The sequence below is a fragment of the Elephantulus edwardii genome, unplaced genomic scaffold (assembly GCF_000299155.1).
Source record: "Elephantulus edwardii isolate Elephantulus edwardi_28Jun2011 unplaced genomic scaffold, EleEdw1.0 scaffold00489, whole genome shotgun sequence".
Taxonomy (NCBI): domain Eukaryota; kingdom Metazoa; phylum Chordata; class Mammalia; order Macroscelidea; family Macroscelididae; genus Elephantulus; species Elephantulus edwardii.
In genome coordinates this window covers 626,243-647,037 of record NW_006400239.1, presented here as the reverse complement: position 1 = coordinate 647,037, position 20,795 = coordinate 626,243, and the positions used below count along the sequence as shown (strand labels likewise).

Genomic DNA, 20,795 nt, shown 5'->3' with positions numbered 1-20,795 from the left:
AACAATATCTAACTTTCCTACATTCATGGTTCTCACATTCCATGTCCCAATCACCAGTGTCTGCTTACAACTGTTCCTCTTCCTTTGTATTTCCATGCTTGAAAACTCAACCTCTTTGTCATCTCTGTTATCTAAAATAGCACATAAATAGAAAGTAAAAAAAATCTCTCTTATTGTCGTTAACACAAAACCCAAATGGTGTATAAAATCAAGTGACAGCCATCCAAGAACACTTAAATGGCCCTAAATGCTGAATGATTTTATTATTCCAGATCCTAATCTCTAGGAGAGGGAGCTCTGGTGGACTAATGGTAAGAAGCTGCACTGCGTTCAAATCCACCCACTGCTCCGTGAAAGATGGACGGGCAGTCACCTATGCAATTTACTGCCTAAGAACCCATTCGAGGCTCAGCTATAGGTTGGTTCTGACTCTAAGACACAAAACAACAAAAATCCTAGGAGTTTGCTTGGTTAGTTGTTCTATACTGGGCTGATTCCATGGCTTCATAGTCAAAACCCAATCCTTTAACATAACTCCAAATAAATCCTGATCATGAAAAGAAAGGGAATTTGTCTGTATCTTTAACATTCCACATGAAAACTACCTATAAGAAGCTCAGGTACAGGCAGATATAAAAAAGGTGTGAAAATGTCAAAGCCATAAACATACCGTAACCGGCTAACCAGTCCTATCATCACCAGGTTTAATATAATGAATTCTTCCAAACCAAGATGTTTTACAGTCAAGCTGCAGAATCAAGTTAAGGTTAAAAAGCATAACTAAAATAATTTTAGTCTCTTAAGTTATGTTTATGAAAAGATAGATTTGAATCAAGTGTCTTCTTGGCAATATTACTTTTAAGATATATATGTTCTATCACCCCAAGAGGCCTTAGATACCAACCAAACCTGAAACTGTGAGACTCATAAATGTGAACAATAATTACTCCTCAGAGCAATCACCCATATGAGGCCAGAAGGGCATGTGCCCCAAACAAAGCTCTGAAAGCAGAAAGGGGAAGGAAAGAAGGATGATGGATATGGGGAGCCTGCGGAGAAGAACACGGTTACACTAAGGTAACTGTATACTAATGTTACAAAACAAAAAGTATATAAACTGTTGAATGGAAAATGCATTTGTACTATAAACTTCTGCCAAAACCAAAATTTTTCAAAAAGGTTTAAGTAATTGGGAATTAAAAAGTAATGTATATTCTACTAGAGCCTCTATTATTAAATTTCATTTTTACAGTTTAGCTATAAAGATTAAATATTTATAATTACAAATGTTCTTAAAATATACTGCATGTATACCTGCAGGTGATCTCTGATAATGGCCACATAGGCAATTCATCATGGAAAAAGAGGCCATGAAGCAAAACTTTAATAATACTTCTCAAGTTGTAACACCCAGAATTATACTACCCTTAGTTTTGAACAGAAATGTTAAAAAATATATACAAACAATTAAGAGATTTAAATCGATTCAAGGATACAGAAATGTCTTGCAACAACAGTCCAACAAGCGGAGTAGCAACTTACAGGCTCCTAAAACCTTCATCAGCACCAACTCTACCATTGGTTGACTGGGGATGACACAGTCTTTAGTAGTAACCGGATGATTTTCACTTAGCAAGAAAGAGAAAAACATATTAATTTCATTCAAAGATAGAGTTGCTTTACACTCAACTGGAGATAGTTGTACTCAGTAACAACCCACTGACGTTTCATTACAGCCTATTGTGGCCCAAATATCAATGTCTCCCAAGTCTTTCCCACAGGCCAGTGGGAGGACATTTACTAGCATAAGTACCAAGTGTCTTTGTTTAAACTGAGTTCAAACGGTGGAAGTATAATTGGTTATATTCTAAAACCAAAGCAGAGAAAAGTCTAAAGTGAGATCCTGAGGGGACAGCAAGCTCCCGACCCAGTGCACCATAAAGCAACTACATCACTTACTTGGAAGAAAACAACTCAGAAAGATCTTGAATTGAACCCTCCAAATTCATGTGTTTCAAACGTTTTAGACATTGTTCAACCTAAAAGAAGAAGAGCAATTCAAATTCATATGTATATAATGGACTGCTCATAAAACATGACCAAAGGCAAAGAGAGAACAGATTTCCAAAGTATGAAGACACTGAATACCACAGGCTACTTTGCCCCTTAAAGGAAATCCAAAGTTCTTACCTAAAAGGATCAATTTTGTTTTAAGCTCCAAATATTTCAGAAAACCAATAAATACCACAACTTGTTATATACACAATTACACTAATCAGATTATACATCCCACAACAAATAAACTACAATTTTATCTTAATGTTTCTTTAAGTACATTATTTTTTCTTGATGTATCTTATAAATTATTATATTCTGGAACTGATAAAAAAAGGCACTATAATTCATTTCTTTATTATATATAATGAAAAATAATGACATTTTTTTCAACAGAAGAAAATAAATTGTTCTGAACATTATTTTCTTTCTAACATAAATAATTTGTTAAATACTTTTAAGAAAATAGTAATTAAAGTCTACAATAAATGTTGCTGTTATGTGCCATCAAGTCACTTGCAACTCGTAGCGACCCTATGTACAACAGTTCTGAATTCTACTCTATCCTGTGCCAACCTCTAAGCCCAGTCACTCAATCTATCTGATCAAGAGACTTCCTCTCTTGTGCTGTCCCTCCAGTCTCCCTAGCATGATGTCCCTCTCCTTGCAACATGCCCAAATACATAATATGGAGCTTCAGAATCCTTGCCTCTAAGGAGCAGCCTAGTCTCACTCTTTCTAGGACAAACCTTTTTATTCTACTCCAGCATCATAGCTCAAAGGCATCAATTCTCTACGTAGCAAGTAATTGCAAAGACCATGGCCTGTATACACATAGCAAGTAATTGCAAAGACCATGGCCTGTATACACATAGCAAGTAATTGCAAAGACCAAGGCCTGGATCAGGCACACATTCATCTCCAAACCACCACTGCTGCTCTTCAATACTCTGGAGAGGTCCCTGACAGCAGACTTTTCCAATGCTTAATCTTTTAATTTCCTGGCTGCTGGTGTTAACTATGGAGCTAAACAAACTGAAGCTGTTAACAATCTCAATCTCTTCACCATCTATCATGATGCTACCAATAGGCCCAGTGGTGAGAGTCTCTATTTTCTTGATGTTATCCTTCAATCCATATTGAAGGCTGCAGTCCTTGACCTTCTGCAGCAAGCGCTTCAGGTCCTCCTCGGTTTCAGCAAGCAGGGTTGCATTATCTGCATAACATAGTTTGATGATCAGTCTTCCTCCAATCCTGATGCCACATTCTTCCTCATAGAGCCCAGCCTTCCAGATGATCTGTTCTGTATATAGCCTGAAAGGGTATGGAGATAGGACACATCCCTGGTGTACACCCTTCCCAATTTTGAACCATACAGTGTGTCTTTGCTCCGTTCTGACGACTGGCTCCTGGTCCAAGTGTAGGTTTCACGTAAGCACGATCAAGTGTTCTGGGATTCCCATTCTTCTCGGAGTCAGCCAGTTTGTTGTGATCCACACAATCAAATGCCTTTGCACAGTCAATGAAACACAGATAGACATTCTCTGGTACTCTCTGCTTTCAGTCATCAAGATCCATCTAACATTAGCTATAATATCCCTAGTATCATGGCCTCTTCTAAACCCGGCCTGCACTTCTGGCAGTTCTCTGCTGATGTGCTGTTTTTGGATAATAAATCACAAGTATATTGAGATTTCTCAAAATGACAAAATAGTAGGTGACAATACAGGTATTAAATACAGCTTCCTTCTCACCTGTTTGAGGGCCAAATAGGGCTTGTGGCGGCCCATTCTGTTGTGATTGCTGTAAATGACTGAGCACAACACATCTGTTTCTGCATCTAAGGCTTGGCTCTTCAGGGACAGTGTGACGAGGCAACATTGTTTAATGACAGCTGCAATGCAAAGATCTAAAGCAGAGATTTTATTAAGATTTAGGATACAATCCTACATTGAGTGTAATACATAAAAATTATGCTGAAACATACCCATTTATTTGTTTTAAAGGAAAAATAACAGATTAACACAGTCAGCCTCAAGGCTAAAAACACAGTTATTCTAAATAGGTGAGAATTTGGGAAATTGTGACATGGGAAAAAAGTTCTTTTGAAGATATCTGTTAGAGAGACTTTCTGTCATATTTTATCCTAATTTAAATCATCTCTGACATGAAAATGTTGCAGTCATTTGGTATTTAAACTACAGTTAAGTATGTTGCTAGTACAACTTACATTGTAAACATCTCTAAATTTCCCTTTGTGCTATGGATAGAAACAAAAGACAACATAAATTCATACTCTTTTTTTTAAATGAGAGATTTTTTCCTAGATTTTGTTTGTTTGTTTGTTTTTGTGGGTTTTTTTTATGTGTGTACCGTCAAATCGGATGTGACTGGTACAGGAGCATCTGGTGGATTTGAACCATGTACCTCTGGGGTTGCAGTGCAGCTTCTTGCCACTAGACCACCAGAGCTCCCCAAAATTTATACTCTTAAAAACCAGTGCTAATTATCTGGATACTACTTTGACATACATAAGAATATATTCTGAAAAAGCACAATGGTGACTGAAAACTATTGCATTTGATAAATATCTGACTCCATCATCGAGTTTATGTATTGTCTATAGTTTTAAGCAAGACCTCCCAGTACAGTGGTGGTTAAAGGGCACAGCTGCCAATGTCTGGCACAGTGGTTAAAGTAATGCTTCCCTGACAAACAAAAGCTCAAAGGATTGAACTTACCACTTGCTTTTTTGGGCAGATGTGGCAGTTGGGTTGTGTCAAGATTTCTCCAAACCAAAAATCAAACGTATGGCCATGGAATCAGTTCTGCCTCAAAATTACCCTCCATCAGTTTCTAAGGTCATAAATCTTTGCAAGAGAAAACTGCCCATCTTTCTCTTGAAAAGCAGCTGATAAGATTCAAACCACGGGCCTTCCAGGCAGCAGCAGGACACATAAATACTATGCTATCAGAGTTCCATGTAAAGACAACAGCTTTGGAAACCCAATGGAACAGTTCTACCTACTTGGTCCTATAGTGGACCTGAATGTTTGGGTTGTGGGAGTTTGTAAAGCTTTTTTTTAAAAGTTTTAGTTTTAACACAAATCTTGATGAGGAATTTATATTGAGCACAAGGGATTATGAAACTGTAAATGGGGAGCATTAATGGACTGAATCAGGAAAGAAAAGTGATGGATAGATGGTGTGTTAAGTACTCAGCACTAATAATTTATTAAGTGTTTATTTGCCATATCAAGCAATGTTCTAAATGTTTTATCTGTAATATCAATTCATTCCTTAAAGCAGGACTATAATGGAGGTATGATTTTTATTCTTATTTGAAAATGGGCAAACTGAGACAGATACTAAACAACTTCCCATAACCTAAAAAAAAGGAAAAAGCCAAGAAAGTAAATTACTATGCCCACAGCCTAATAATCGCAATACCAATATACATTTGTAGAAAACTTTCGTTTACAGATCCTGTCCTAAACAACATCATTAAATCCTAGCAATCTGACATTAACAATAAATACGTTGCTGGTTGTATAAAACTCTGTCATGTAATTTCCAGCCTCATTTTTATTAACCAAAGTCATGTTTTCTACTACCAGTCCTTTGTTTCTAACTTTTTCATTCTAATCACCTCCTGTGTTGGTACATGTTATGAATGCATGTTGATGCCTTTTTAATCACTTCAAGACTACAGATGCTGGAGCTGTTACTTGCTATCAAGTCGACTATGACTCGTAATAGCCCTTTAAACACCACTTATGAATCTTGCTCTATCCTGAGCCAACCTCACTGTCTGATACACCTGCCCCCACATGGCTACAGTGACTGTGTCAATCCATCTCATCCAGGGTCTTCCTCTCTTGTGCTGACCCTCTACCCTCCCAAGCATGTTTGCCTTCTCCAAGGACTAATCCCTCCTAACAACAACATGCCCAAATATGTGAGATAGAGTTTCAAAATCCTTGTCTCCAAAGAGCAATCTGGTTTCACCCTCTCTAGGGCAGACCTGTTTTTTTCTCTTGGCGGTCCATGGTATGCTTAACATTCTCCTAGTACCACAACTCAAAGGTATCAATTCTTCTTCTGTCATCCTTAATCAGTGTGCACCTCTCAGGTGTACAGCAGGGAACTGAGAAGACCAAAGCTAGACCAGATGCACCTTAGTCCATCATTGCTCTTTAGCACTCTGGAGAAGTCCCTGACAGCAGACTTTCCCAAAGCAATTCATCTTTTGATACCTGAATCTTTTCTCCAACTATCATGATGTTGCCAATTGGTCCAGTGGTGAGGACCTGTTTTCTTGATGTTTAAGTGTAATCCATATTGAAAGCTGCAGTCCTTGACCTTCTGCAGCAAAAACGCTTCAAGTCCTCCTCAGTTTCAGTGAACAAGGTTATATCATCTGCATACAGTAAGTTGTTGATGAGTCTTCCTCCAATCTTGATGCCATATTCTTCTTCATTAAAATTCTCAATTTCTGCATCTTTGGATTTAGTGATTGATGTATAAATCTGAACAACAGTTATATTAACAGGTCTTCCTTGTATTCTTAGAGGCATTATCATATCAGTGATAGCACAGTGTTACAGGATAAACCTTGAAATGTTCTTTTTGATGATGAGTGTCTTGTTTTTCTTTTCAAAGTGTAATTCATAGCACAATAATTGCATAATTGATTAAAAATGGGCAACACTAATCCAATCTACTAATGTTAACTTTTGTGGATCATAACAAATTATAGCTTAATATTGAGAAGAATGGAGCTCCCAGAACACTTAATTCAGTTTGCACAAAACCTATACCTTTGCAATCCCAGAAGTGCACGGTTCAAATCCACCAGATGCTCTGCTGAAGAAGGAGGAACAGTCGCCTCCTGTACCAGTCAGATCCAATTTGACGGTATACACACACCAAAAAAACCCCCTATACCTAGATCAAGAGGCTACTGTGTGAACAGAGCAAGGGAATACTACCTGGCTTAAAGTAATGTACTACATGGTGCATTAGGGTTGTATCCTCTCTATATACATCTTGAATCTGTACTCAAAGCAAATTATTTGAGAAGCTAGACTCTATGCAGAGGAATGTGGCATGAGAATTGAAGGAAGACTCCTTAATAACCTTGGTTAGGCAGATGATACAGCCTTGCTTCTGAAAAGTGTAAGAGGACTTAAAGAACTGGCTGCACAAGGTTAAACACAGCAGCCTTCAGTATGGATTGCATCTCAATGTCAAGAAAACAAAAATTCTCACCACTGGACCAACACAAGAACCATCATGATACATGGAAAAAAGATGGACACTGTCAATGACTTCATCTTACTTGCATCTACAGTCAATCAATACACTTGGTACCAGCAGTCATATTGCATTAGGAAAGTCTACAGTCAGGAACCTGTTCAAATTGAGGAGCAATGACATCAGTTTGAAGACTAAGGTGCACCTGATTCAAGCCATGGTCTTTTCAATCACTATGCAATATATAAAGAACTAATCTAAGAAAATTAAAGTTGTTAAAAAAGTGAGCACATAAAAATTGACATTGTTGTAGAAGTTGTTAGGAGCCACTGAGCCGAGTACAAGAAGTACAACCTAAATGACTCTATGAATAACGGATCTGAAACTTGTCCTATCCTGTGCCATCTTCATAATCTGATACACTCAAGGCCACTGCTGAAGTGACTGGGTCAATCCAGTTGATTGAGGGCCTTTCTCTCTTCTCCTTTCCAAGGATGATGTCCCTCTCCAAAGACTATCCTCTTCTAGCAACATGCCCAAAGTATGTACCTTCAAGGTGTACTCTGGCTATTGTTGTTATGTGCCATTGAATCATTTGCAACTCATGGCGACCCTACGTACAACAGCCCTAAACCCTGCTCTACCTGTTGCCAATCTTACTGTCTCCGACACGTCTATCCTTATTACCCCACTGATGTGATCAATCCATCTCACTGAGAGCCTTTCTCTCCTGTGTCTCCTGTGCTGTTCCTCCACCCTCCCAAGTATGATGGCCCTCTTCAAGGACTGGTCCCTCCTTGGAACATGTCCAAAGTATGTCAGATGAAGCTTTAGAATCCTTGCCTCCAAGGAGCAACCTGGCCTTCACCCTCTCCAGGACGAACTTGTTTGTTCTCCTAGAAGTCCCTGATATATTCAACACTCTTCTCCAGCACCAAAGCTCAAAGGCATCAACTCTCCTTCTATCATCCCTAATCACTGTCCAGCTCTCTGAAGCATAGTAAGTAATGGCAAAGACCATGGCCTTTATCAGGTGCACCTTAGTTTCCAGACTGACATCATTGCTCCTCAGTACCTTGAAGAAGTCTCTGACAGCAGACTTCCCAATGCAATTAGTCTTTTACTTTTCTGGCTGCTGGTACCAAGGTTGTTGATTGTAGAGCCAAGCAAACTTAAGCTGTCAACAATCTCAATTTCTTCACCATCTATCATGATGCTGCCAAGTGTCCCAGTGGTAAGAATCTTTGTTTTCTTGACGTTGAACTTCAATCCATATTAAAGGCTGCAGTCTTTGACCTTCTGCAGCAAGTGCTTCAGTTTCAGCAAGCTAGGTTATTTCATCAGCAGAATGCAGATTGCTGATAAGTCTACCTCCAATCCTGATGCCACACTTCTCCTCCTAGAGCCCAGCCTCCTGGATAATCTGTTCTGCATACAGATTGAAAAGATATGGAGATAAGACATATCCTTGATGCACACCCTTCCCAATTTTGAACCATGCAGTGTTTCCTTGCTCTGTTCTGACAACTGCCTCCTTGTCCAAGTATAAGTTTCACATAAGCACAGTCAAGTGTTCTAGGATTACCATCTCCGTAATCTATCCATCCATCCATCCATCCATCCATCTATTTATTTATTTATTTATTGACAGTCTATGGGATATTCAATACTTTTCTTCAAAACCAGACTTCAAAGGCCTCAATGTTTCTTCTATCATCCTTATTCATTGTCCAGTTCTTAGATGCAAATCAGGTTTTAGATGCATTTCTATATAGGGTGCACATAAACAAAATTAAGTATTCTAGGAGTCCCATTCTACTCAGTGTTAGTCATAATTTTGTCAATAAAATACAGATAGACATCCTTCTGGTATTCTCTGGCTTCTGCCAAGATCCACCTGACATAAGCAATGGTATCCCTGGTGCCATAACCACTTCTGAATCCATCTTGACTTTCTGGCAGTTTTTTTGTATATATGCTCTTTACTATCATGATAGATGTCTTTTTTGTGTATGTATGTATCATGATGGATGGTAAAGAGGTTGAGACTGTTAACAGCTTCAGTTTGCTTGGCTCCACAATCAACACTCTTGGTATAAGCAGCCAAGAAATTAAAAATATGAATTGCATTGGGATAGTCTGCTGTCAGAGACCTCTTGCAAGTACTGAAGAGCAATAACGTCAATTTGGAGACTAAGGTGTGCTTGATACAGGCACAGGATAGAGCACGGTTTAGGGCTGTTGTACATAGGGTCGCTATGAGTCGCAAATGACTCGACGGCATATAACAACAACAACAACATGCATCAGAAAGCTGGACAATGACTAGGGATGATGGAGACTTGATGCCTTTGGGCTGTGGTGCTGGAGAAGATTATTGAGTATACCATGGACTATTAAAAGAACAAACAGGTTCCAGGCTGCTCCTTGGAGGCAAGGATTCTGAAACTTTGTCTGACATACTTTGGACATGTTATAAGGTGGGACCAGTCCTTGAAGAGGGACATCAAGCTTGGGAGGGTAGAGGGGCAGCTCAGGAGAGGAAGACCCTTGATGAGATGGATTTATTCAATAATAGGGGTAATGGAGGTAGGTGTGTCAGAGACAATAAGATTGGCACAGGATAGAGCAGGGCTTAGGGCTGTTTTACAAAGGGTCGCTATGAGTCACTGGTGACTCGACGGCACATAACAAAAACAACTCTTCTAGCTCGTTTTTTAATACACTTCAGCCATATTTTGTTTGCGTGTGGTATTAATGATATTGTTTGATAATTTTCATATTCTGTCATCTTTTTGGGGTATGGCAATAAATCTGGATTTCTTCCTGTTAGCTGGTCATCTTCCCATGGAAGCTGCTGTGTGCCATCATGTTGGAACTGACTCACAGATGACTCTTCAGCAGATTTTTCAGACGACATAAATCACATGAGAGGAGATATATCCATCTTTCTCCTAGAGCAGCTGGTGGATCTAAACCACGTGCCTTTGAGATTGCAGCATAGTTTACCACTGTTTACATAGGGCTCCTTATGGGTTGGATTCTGTAACAATCCAGCCTATGGAAGTAGTAGTCAATAAATCAAGGGATATATTGCATTGGACAAATCTGCTGTAAAATACCTCTTCAGAGTGCTAAAGAGCAAGAATTTTGAGATCTAAGGCATTAGCTGATACAAGCCATGGTATTTTTCAATTACTTCATATGCATGTGAAAATTAGACCAAAAAAATTAAAGAAAACTGAAGAATTATTAATGCTTATGAATTGTGTTAACGTCCAATATTGAATATACCATTGAATGTCAAAGAACAAAGCAAGCTGTCTTGGTAAGTGTAGCTAATATGTTCCTTATAAGCAAGAATAGTTAAGACCATCTCACACACTTTGCATATATATATTATCAAGAAAGCTTTTGGGAAAAGACATCATGCTTGGAATGTTGGAGTGTCATTGCAGAAGAAGATTCTCAAGGAGATGGACTGACACCCTGATTGTACTGCAAATAACAAGCAGCACAGCGAAATTGTGAGGAGGGTGAAGGACAAGGCAGTGTTTCATTCTGTTGTGCATAGATTTGAGGCAGCATCAACTTGACAAAGCTTGCTGACTGGTAGGGACAACTAAATTCATTTTACAGGTAAGATAATGGAGGGAAACACATTATAACTTAAATCTACTGTGATTAAGTGATTCTGCAAGCTCCTCAGAAATAGGAAATTAATTCACTGAGGGATAAACAGAGCTCCTACACTTTGATGGCCAGTACATTAAGTGTTGTACGGTTAACCCAAAAAGGTCAGCGCTTCGGAATCTACCAGCTTTCACCACCAGGTGCTCTGTGGATAATGAGGCACTATTCCTGTTACGATCCATAACCTTGGGAACTTCATGAGTAAGCACCACTACAGGGGAGTAGAGTGAGTTACTATTGACATGAGTCCTCTCAAACAGCACTATGCCCGCCTCTCTCCACCCTTTCATCGCCCTAGCCAAAACCTGTGTACGTCACTCAGTGGAAGCTGAACGCTAGTTTAGGGAAGTACGCTAGGAGTAAAGCCAAAATACATGGAAAATCTACTTTTGAGAACTTCCCAATCCAGTGCACACAGCCGAGCGCCCCGTCCCAGGAGCCCGCGGGCGCAGGAAGTCCCGCCCCACGTGCGCTGTCTGACCAGCGGGCCGCCTCCGGAAACGTCTGCTCTCGGGCAGCCGCCACTTCCATGCTGGAGCATCTCACTTACCAAGGGCGGCGTCAGGGTCCCTTACGGTCACGGCGGTGCAGCTCCCAGGTCTGGGGATCTTCACGCGGTTCCACGGCTCAAGGCCCGGCCACATCGCTGCCATCTTGAGCGGCGTGGGAGGAGCCGAGAAAGCGGAACTGGGCGAAACCACGTTGAGAAAGGAAAGGAGGGGCGGGGGGAAGCAGGGGCGGGGCTAGGCCAGATGGGCGGTGCACAGAAAGATGCAACCTAAATACTGAGCTGCAGATGATCCAGACTCATCCAGCCTCTGCTTGTCTAAATCTGGTATCAGAATCACTTGTGTATGGTGGTTGCTAGTTGCTCTGTAGTCAAGTCCAAGTCTTAGCAACTACATGTGTGCAGGATAGAATTGCACTCCAGAGTAGAATTTTGTTCCGTAGGGTTTTCAAGGATATGGCCTTTGAATTGTGGTGACGGAGAAAAATACTGAATATCCCATGGATTGCGAAAACAAACACATCTGTCTGTCATCTCACATACTTCGAGAATGTTGTCAGGAGGGGCCATTCCTTGCAAAACTATATATATGTGTGATGTGTGTGTGTATATAATATATATATATATATATGTAAATGAGGACTCAAGATGGACTGGCTCAGTGACTGCAACAATGGGCTTATGTATAACAGAATGTGAGGATGGTACAGATTAAAGTTCAAATCTATTGGTTATAAGGTCACTGTATATTGTAGTGGACTTAATGACACCCAACAATAACATAGGTTATGGTTGCACAACACGATTAATGCTATCCGTGTCACTGAATTGTTTTTGTTAGGTGCTGTTGTGTTGATTCCAACTCCTAGTGAATCTGTGTACAACAGAAAAAAACACTGCCCTGTTTGTACCATTCCCACAGTTCTTACTGTGTTTGAGTACATTGTGGAAGCCACTGGGTCAATCCATCCCCTTGAGGGTCTTCTTTTCTGTTGGCCCTCTGCTTTACCAAGCATGATGCCCGTCTCCAGGAAATGACCTCTCCTGGTAACATGTCCAGAGTGGGATCAAGTCTCGCCACGAACTTCTTGTTTTCTCCCAATTCATCTCTTACCAAAATTCTCAATTCCCTTGACCCCTCAAACTCACATCACATTTCCCAGGCTAAAGTCCCATTCTGTATTAACTTTATTACCACCACCAGTGGCTATCAAAAGGAATCTGACTGATGGTGATCCCATGTGTGTCAAGTTAGAATTGTGCTCTGTAGAATTGTGGTGTTGTAGAAGAGTTCTGACTATCGCATGGACTCCCAAAAGAACAAAAAAATATGTTTTGCAGAAGGTGCAGCCAGAATGTTCGTTGGAAGCAAGGATGATAAAGCTTTGTCTCTCATACTTTGGACATTTTTCTGGGAGAAGCTACTCCTTAGAAAGGGATAGCATGCTTGGAAATGTAGACAGCAAAAAAGAGATCCTTAACAAGAGGGATTGACTCAGTGGCTTCAGCTGTGGGTTCAAGTGTGTTGGAGATGATGAGGATGGCATAGGAAAAGGCAGGGTTCAGATATGTTGTACATAGGGTTGCTATCAGTTGTACTTCATTCAACGGAACCTAACAACAATTTCTCAGAAACTGATGACCCAGCATTTCTTATGAGGCACCTCTAGATGGATTTGAACTTTGGTCCTTTTAGCTGATGCCTTTTGCTAGTTGCATCACCTCAGGATATTACTTTTACTGTCTGAATTTTCTGTGATTACAGAAATAATCTCTTTAGATGAGCATTCCTTCAACTTTTTAATATCACACATACAAATGTACTAAGGCTCCAATCCAGTCTTCGTTCTCTTTAGTCTAATGATAGAATGAAGCTCTTCATCTATATTCTATGACCCGAATCTTTTGCCTTCTCAGACTTTGTTGTTGTTGCTGTTATGTGCCATCACGTCGTTTGCGACTCATAGCGACCCTATGTACAACAGCCCTAAACCCTGCTCTATCCTGTGCCAATCGCATTGCCTCTGACACACCCATCCCGATTACCCCAGTCACTGAACCAGTCCACCTCATAGAGGGTCTTCCCCTCCTGCGCTGTCCCTCTACTCAGCATGATGTCCCTCTCCAAGGACCTGTCTCTCCTTGCAACATGTCCGAAGTATGGCAGACGAAGCCCCAGAATCCTTGCCTCCAAGGGGTAGCCTGGTTTAACCCTCTCTAGGATGAATTTGTTTGTTTTCTTGGCAGTCCATGGTACATTCAATACTCTTCTCCAGAACCACAGCTCAAAGGTGTCATTTAGTTACATACTCTCCTATATCAGATATAAATCCTTCTCTATTGGTCCTTTCCTACTAATATTTAAGTCTAAATGAGGTTTTGCATCTCGTTGTTGTTGTTGTTGTTATGTGCCGTCGAGTCACTTGCGACTCATAGTGACCCTGTGTACATACAACAGCCCTAAACTCTGCTCTGTCCTGTACCAATCGCACCATCTCTGATACACCCATCCTGATTACCCCAGTAACTGAATCAATCCACCTCATAGAGGGTCTTCCCCTCCTGTGCTGTCCCTCCCCCCTACCAAGCATGATGCATCTTAGGGATGAAAATGTCCCATCTTCTTACTTCACGATTTCTTAATTAGTTTTATTTCTTCTTCTCTCTTCATCACTTAGTCACTCTTGGGCAATTTGGAATCTACCTTGCTACTAAAATTACTTCACCTGGCCCAGCAGGAAGCAGAATCCATCCCTGGTTAAAAAAAAGACTTTTTCAGAGATGTAAGCAGTAAGGGAGCAAACATGAGCTGGTGAGGCATCAGACAGTAGCACAAGGGCTGAGGAGAAAAGGGAAGGTAGCAAGGCCTGTAAGTGGGTTGCACTCACTTACTAGAGGCCGTGCTTCTCCACAAGGAAAAGATGGGCAGACTCCTGTTTAGAGTTACAGCCCCAGAAATCCTATAGTGATTTGCTGTGAGTCAGAATGATCCTGATGGCACTGTTTTGGCTTGAAGAACCAGGAAGAATAATGATGAAACATAATAAAGGGTTACAGCTGCTTCCAGAAATGAGGCACTAAACCCACTGCTATCAACTCAATTCTGACTCATAGCTACCCTATGTTGTTGTTATGTGCCGTCAAGTCGCCTGTGACCCATATCAACCCTATGTACCACAGGTCTGAAGCCTGCCCTGTCCTGAGCTAGTCTCACTGACTCCAACACACCTAACTCCATTGCTGTAGTTACAGATACCCTATGTTTTTGTTGTAAAGTGCCGTGAAGTCGTAGGCGACTCATAGTGGCCCTATAAACAAAAGTCCTCAACACTTGTGTGACTTTCATCCTCTCTCCAGGTTCATAGGGTTTCTGGAAGTAAACTATTATGGAAGTGGATGCCACTCCTGCTTCCAAGCTTGTTTTAATCAGGGAGCGCCACCAAACATTGTTCGCCATGGGTAACCATTATCACATTTGACACATCAGTGTCACAGTGTTCAGCTTCACAGCAACCACACGGTACTGCTGTACAGCAAGTGGACCCAGCTGGGATATATGACCTAGAAGAATGTTTGAACAAAAACAATGAAAAACAGGCCTGAGGGCCACGGATTATAAGTCACCCACCTTTCGCTTGGTAGCATCACTTTCTCTCCACTAGGTCAACTGATCTCTCTCTGTGTTGGTGTTATTGCTGTTAAGTGCCATCGAGTCATAGGCAACTCATAGTGACCCTTTGAACGAAAGTCCTCAACACTTGTGTGACTTTCATCCTCTCTCTAGGTTCATAGGGTTTCTGGAGGCAAGCTATTACGGAAGTGGATGCCACTCCTGCTTCCAAACTTGTTTTAATCGGGGAGCGCCACCAAATACTGTCTGCCATGGGTAACAATGGCATAAATAGGCTTACAAATATAACTAGAAATGCACAACCAGGAGATGATAAAATTGATGAATGAGACTGTCAAAAAATCATGTCCCTGTGTACATCCAAAACTTTTCCTATAGGGTGAAAAGAAAACCTATAGACTGTGAAAACAAAACCAAACACAAACAAACTTTTGGCAATATTATTTTAAACAAGGATCTCATAACTAAAATTTACAGAATACTATTGTAAACAGCTTTATTTTGCTTGGCTCCACAATCAACACTCTTGGTAACAGCAGCCAGGAAATTAAAAGACATATTGCATTGGGAAAGTCTGCTGTAAGAGATCCCTCGAAAGTACTGAAGAGCAATGATGTCAGTCTGGAGACTAAGATGCGCCTGATGCAGGCCATCGTCCTTGCAAATCACTTGCTATGCATCAAAGAGCTGGACAACAACGAGGTATGATAGAAGGAGAGTTGATACCTTTGAGCTGTGGTGCTGGAGAAGAGTGTGGAATATACCATGGACTGCTAAGAGAACGAACAGGTTCACCCTGTAGAGAGTTATACCAGGCTGTTCCTTGGAGGCAAGGATTTTGAAGCTTCATCTGACATACTTTGAACATATTGCAAGGAGGGACCAGTCCTTAGAGAGGGACAGTGCATGAGAGGAAGACCCTTAATGAGATGGATTGATTCAGTAACGGAGGTGGGTGTGTCAGAGACAATAAGATTGGCACAAGATAGAGCAGGGTTTAGGGCTGTTGTACATAGGGTCACTATGAGTTGCAGGTGACTCAATGGCACATAACAACACAGGGCCTTCACAAGAAAAAGACTGATAACCCAATCACAAAGTGGGCAAAAGACATGAAAAGCCTCCTCCAAAAGAAAGACATGTGGATGACCAACAGACACATGAAAAAAAAATGCTCAAAATTACTAGCAAAAAACCCCAAACACCAAAAAACACTAGCAATCCAAAAAATGCAAATTAAAACAACGAGATACTCCCTCACCCCAGTACCAGTGCCAAAGTTTAATAAGACAGCAAGCAATTAATCTCAGATATTCAGAGATTAGAACTCTTATGCAAGGTTGGTAGGATAGTAAAATGGTGCAACCACTCTGAAACAGAGTTTGGCATTACCTCAAAAAGCTGAACAGAGAAATTCCATATTGACCTAGCTATTCCACTGCTAGAAATATCCCACAAGGAAACCAGAACCGAGACACAGACGGAAATATATAAAGCTGTATCCCTACCCATTTGTGGTTTTTGAACACACACTTTTTTAAAAATTCTCACCACTGAACCAATGAGTAACATGATAAAAGATGGAGAAAAGATTGAAACTGTTAATGATTTTATCTTACTTGGCTGCATAATCAACACCTTGGAACTAGCAGTCAGGGAGATCAGGAGATGTATTGCATTGGGCAAGTCCATTGTCAGGGACCTCTCCAAATTGCAAAAAGAAATGATATCCGTGTGAGGATTAAGGTGCATCTGATTCAGGCCATGGTCTTTTCAGTCACATGCTATGTATCTAAGAGCTGGACAATGAATAAGGATGACAGAAGAATAATTTATGCCTTTGAGCTCTGGTGTTGGAGAGGAGTACTGAATGTCCCATGGCCTTCCGAAAAGAGCAAACAGGTATGTCTTATTCAGGCATAATACTCCTTGGAGGCAAAGATGACAAAGCTTCCTCTCACATACTTTGAGTATGTTGCTAGGAGATTCTATTCCCTGAAGAAGGACATCATGCTTGTAAAGGTGGAGGGTTGGTGAAAGAAAATAAGACCCTCAGATGGATTGACACAGCAATTGCAGCAATGGGTTCAAGTGTATCATCAATGCTGAAGATAACACAGGAAAGGACAGCGTTCAGATCTGTTGCTCATGGGATCATTATGAGTTGTACTTGATTCAACAGCACCTAACAACACCAACAAAAACAATGTTCATAGAAGCATTATTCACAATAGCAAGAAAATTGGAAACAGCTCTAATGCCCATCAACAGATAAATGGATTGAGAAATTGTAGTATATTCACACAATGGAATATTATGCAGCATCAAGGAAGAAAAAAGTTTTAAAGTACTATATACAACATAGGAGAATCTAGAGAGCATCATTATGAGTTAAATAACTCAGTATCATAAGAACAAATAATGTAAAAAGGACCACTAGTGTAAAAATGGAGGGATAACAGATGATATGTCTATAAATGTTCAAAAGCAGAAAGAGGGAATTCACTAGAATAGCAGAGGTTAGTAGACAGATAGGGGGATGACGGTATAGCAGAGATTCAATGGGGATTTGAAAAGGTGGAGTGGTAATAGACATGCTGTTGTTGTTAGGTGCCATAAAGTCTCGTATGACTCATAGCCACCCTGTAAACAACAGACTAGTACTCTGCCCTGTTCTGTGCCATCCTTATTATCTCTGACACACTAGAGTTCATTGCTGAAGTCACTGTGTCAGTATATCTTGTAGAGGGTGTTACTTTCCTTCACTGACTGTCCATCTTTCTAAGTATCATGTCCCTTTCCAAGGAATAGCCTCATCTAGATACATGTCCACAGGCTGGGTGATGAACTTCACCATCTTTGCTAGAGGAGCACCCTGGCTGAACTGCCTCCATTACATATCTGTTTGTTCTTTTGGCAGTTCATGGGATATTCAGTTCTCTTCTCCAGCACCACTACTCAAAGACATCAGTTCTTCTTTTGTAATTCTTATTCTTTTTCTAGCTCTCAGATGCATTGCAGGTGACTGAAAAGACCAAAGTCTGAATCAGGTGCATTTTAGTCTTCAAATTGACACCATTTCCCTTTAGTATTTTGGAGAGGTCCCTGACAGTGAACTTGCCCAACGTTAGATAACTTCTGATTTCCTGATTCTTGGTATCAAGGGTGTTGATTATTGATCCAAACAAGATTAAATCATTGACAGCTTGAATCAAGTCTATATCATGAAGTTGACTGTCCTGTGATAAGAAACTTTGTTGAAATATAACCTGTACCAAAGGCTGTAGTTCTTAATCTTCAGCAGTAGTCCTTGATCTTCTACAGCAAGGGTTTCGTATCCTCCTCACTTTCAACAAGCAGGGTTTTGTCATCTTCATAATGCAGGTTGTTGATGAGTCTTCTCCCAATCTGATGCCACATTCCTTTTCACAGAGTCCAGCCTCACAAATTATATGTTCATCATATGGATTGAACAGTTATGGAGAAAGGATACATTACTGATGCACACCCTTCTTGATTTTAAACCATGCAGTGTTCCCTTTCTCTGTTAGGACGACAGCTTCTTGATCTTGGTATAGATTTCTCATAAGCATAAAGTCTTCTGGGATTCACATTCTTTTCAATGTTAGCCAAAATTTATTAGGATCTACATAGTCAAATAGATCCATAATAATTGATAATATAAAATATGTTTATAGTTATACATAATTATATACATGTATATTAATGAGTGTACAAAGCAATATTTATTAATAAAATACAATAAACTACATAATCCTGAGTATGATTATGTTAGGGACCTCTCCAAATTATTGAGGAATAATGATGTCGGTTTAAGGACTAAGGTGCATCTGATTCAGGGTCTTTCCAGTCACTTGCTATCCATCTGAGATCTGGACAGTTAATAGGGTTGACAAGGAAAGAAATTATGCCTTTGAGCTATGGTGTTGGAAAATAGCATTGAACAGCCCATGGACTGCCAAAAGAACAAACAAATATGTTTTGGAGAAGATGTAGCCAGAACACTCTTTGGAGACACACAAGGAAGATCCGTTAACACACTATTGTTCAAATATACACCCCTGCATCTACAGCCAAAGAGGAAGAAATTGATAATTTTTACCAAATCTTGCAGCCTGAAATTGACCAAACATGCAATCAAGATGCATTAATGTTAACTGGTGGCTGAAATGCAAAAGTTGCAAACAGTGAAGAAGTCAAATTGACTAAATCTGTGGAAAAAATAGTTGAAGAGGCTCAAACAGAGGTTGACTGTGGCTCAGACCACCACTTCCTCATATGCAAGTAAAATTAAAGCCAAAGAAAATGAAAATAAGTCTATAAGAACCAAGATGATCTTGAATCTATTCCATCTGAATTTCAAGATAATTTTTGGAATAGGTATGAGGCTTTGAACACCAATGATCAAAGACTGAATTATGGGATGAAAATAAGGATATCATCCATGAAGAGTGCAAAAGGTCATTACAAAGACAGTGGAGAAAGAAAAAAGCAGATGTCAGATGAGACTGAAAATTGCACTAGGGCATCAAGAACTCAAAGGGAAAACATGTCAAAGTAAAAAAGGGTAAAAAAAATGGCTTAAAATTAAGAAGGGACTGTATCAGAGTTGTATTCTGTCTTCATTCCTATTCAATCTGTATGGAGGGTAACTTATTTGAGAAGCGAGACTCTTTGAAAAAGAATGTGGCATCAAGACCGGAGGAAGACTCACCAATAACCTGCACTTTGCCGATGACAACTTTGCTTACTGAAAGTGAAGAGGAAGCATTTTTTGAAGAAGATCAAACAATATAGCCGTCAATATAGATTACATCTCAACATCAAGAAAACAAAGATTTTTACCACTTGACTGAAAGGCAACATCATGATAGATGGAGAAAAGATTGAAACTGTTAACTTCATCTTACTTGGATCCACAATTAACATCCTTGACATCAGCTGTCAGGAAATCAGGAGGCACATTGTACTGGGAAAATCTGCAGTTAGGAACCTCTCCAAATTATTGAAGAGTAGTGATGTCAGTTTGAGGACTAAGGTAAGTATGATTCAGGCCATGGTTCCTAATCACTTGCTATGCTTCTGAGAGCTGGACGATGAATAAGGATGACAAGAATTGATGCCTTTGAGCTGTGGTATTGGAGAAGAGCACTGAACATCCTATGGACTGCCAAAAGAATAAACAAATATGTCTTGGAGAGGGTGAAATTAGAGTGCTCTTTGGAGGCAAGGATGAAAAAGATTTGCCTCACATACTTTTAGGTGGGGTTATTCCTTGGAGAGGAACATGATGCTTGGAAAGGCAGAGGGTCAGTGAAGGAGAGGAAGACCCTAGACTAGGTAGATTAACACAGGGACTGCTACAATGGGCTTTAGTGTGCCAGAAGGTATAAGAATGGCACAGGATAGAATAGAGTTCAGATCTGTTGTTCATAGGGTCTCTATGAGTAATATTTGACTGGTCAGCTCCTAACAAAACTACAACAGAGCAACAAGCTTTGTTGATTTAATATATCTTTTAAACTAGAAGATGAGTTCTGGTGGCCTACTGATTTAGGAATTGCCCTATAAACCCAAAGCCTAGGTCTCTTTGGCAGTTTGAATCCAGTGATTGCAAGACAGAAATATGGA

General features: G+C 40.2%; 1 protein-coding gene across 1 annotated transcript in view; it reads right to left on the bottom strand.

Moving 5' to 3' along the window:
• The window catches only part of LOC102860637 (chromosome unknown open reading frame, human C3orf17), a 22,764-nt gene extending 11,107 nt beyond the window's left edge, over positions 1-11,657 (bottom strand). The window contains exons 1-5 of the mRNA XM_006902989.1: positions 11,555-11,657; positions 3,810-3,964; positions 1,960-2,039; positions 1,497-1,628; positions 671-748 (exon numbers count right to left, since the gene is read on the bottom strand). Of these exons, the coding sequence (XP_006903051.1) occupies positions 671-748; positions 1,497-1,628; positions 1,960-2,039; positions 3,810-3,964; positions 11,555-11,657 (548 nt within the window). The remainder of the gene's footprint in view (positions 1-670; positions 749-1,496; positions 1,629-1,959; positions 2,040-3,809; positions 3,965-11,554) is intronic.
• Between the last annotated feature and the right edge of the window lie 9,138 nt (positions 11,658-20,795).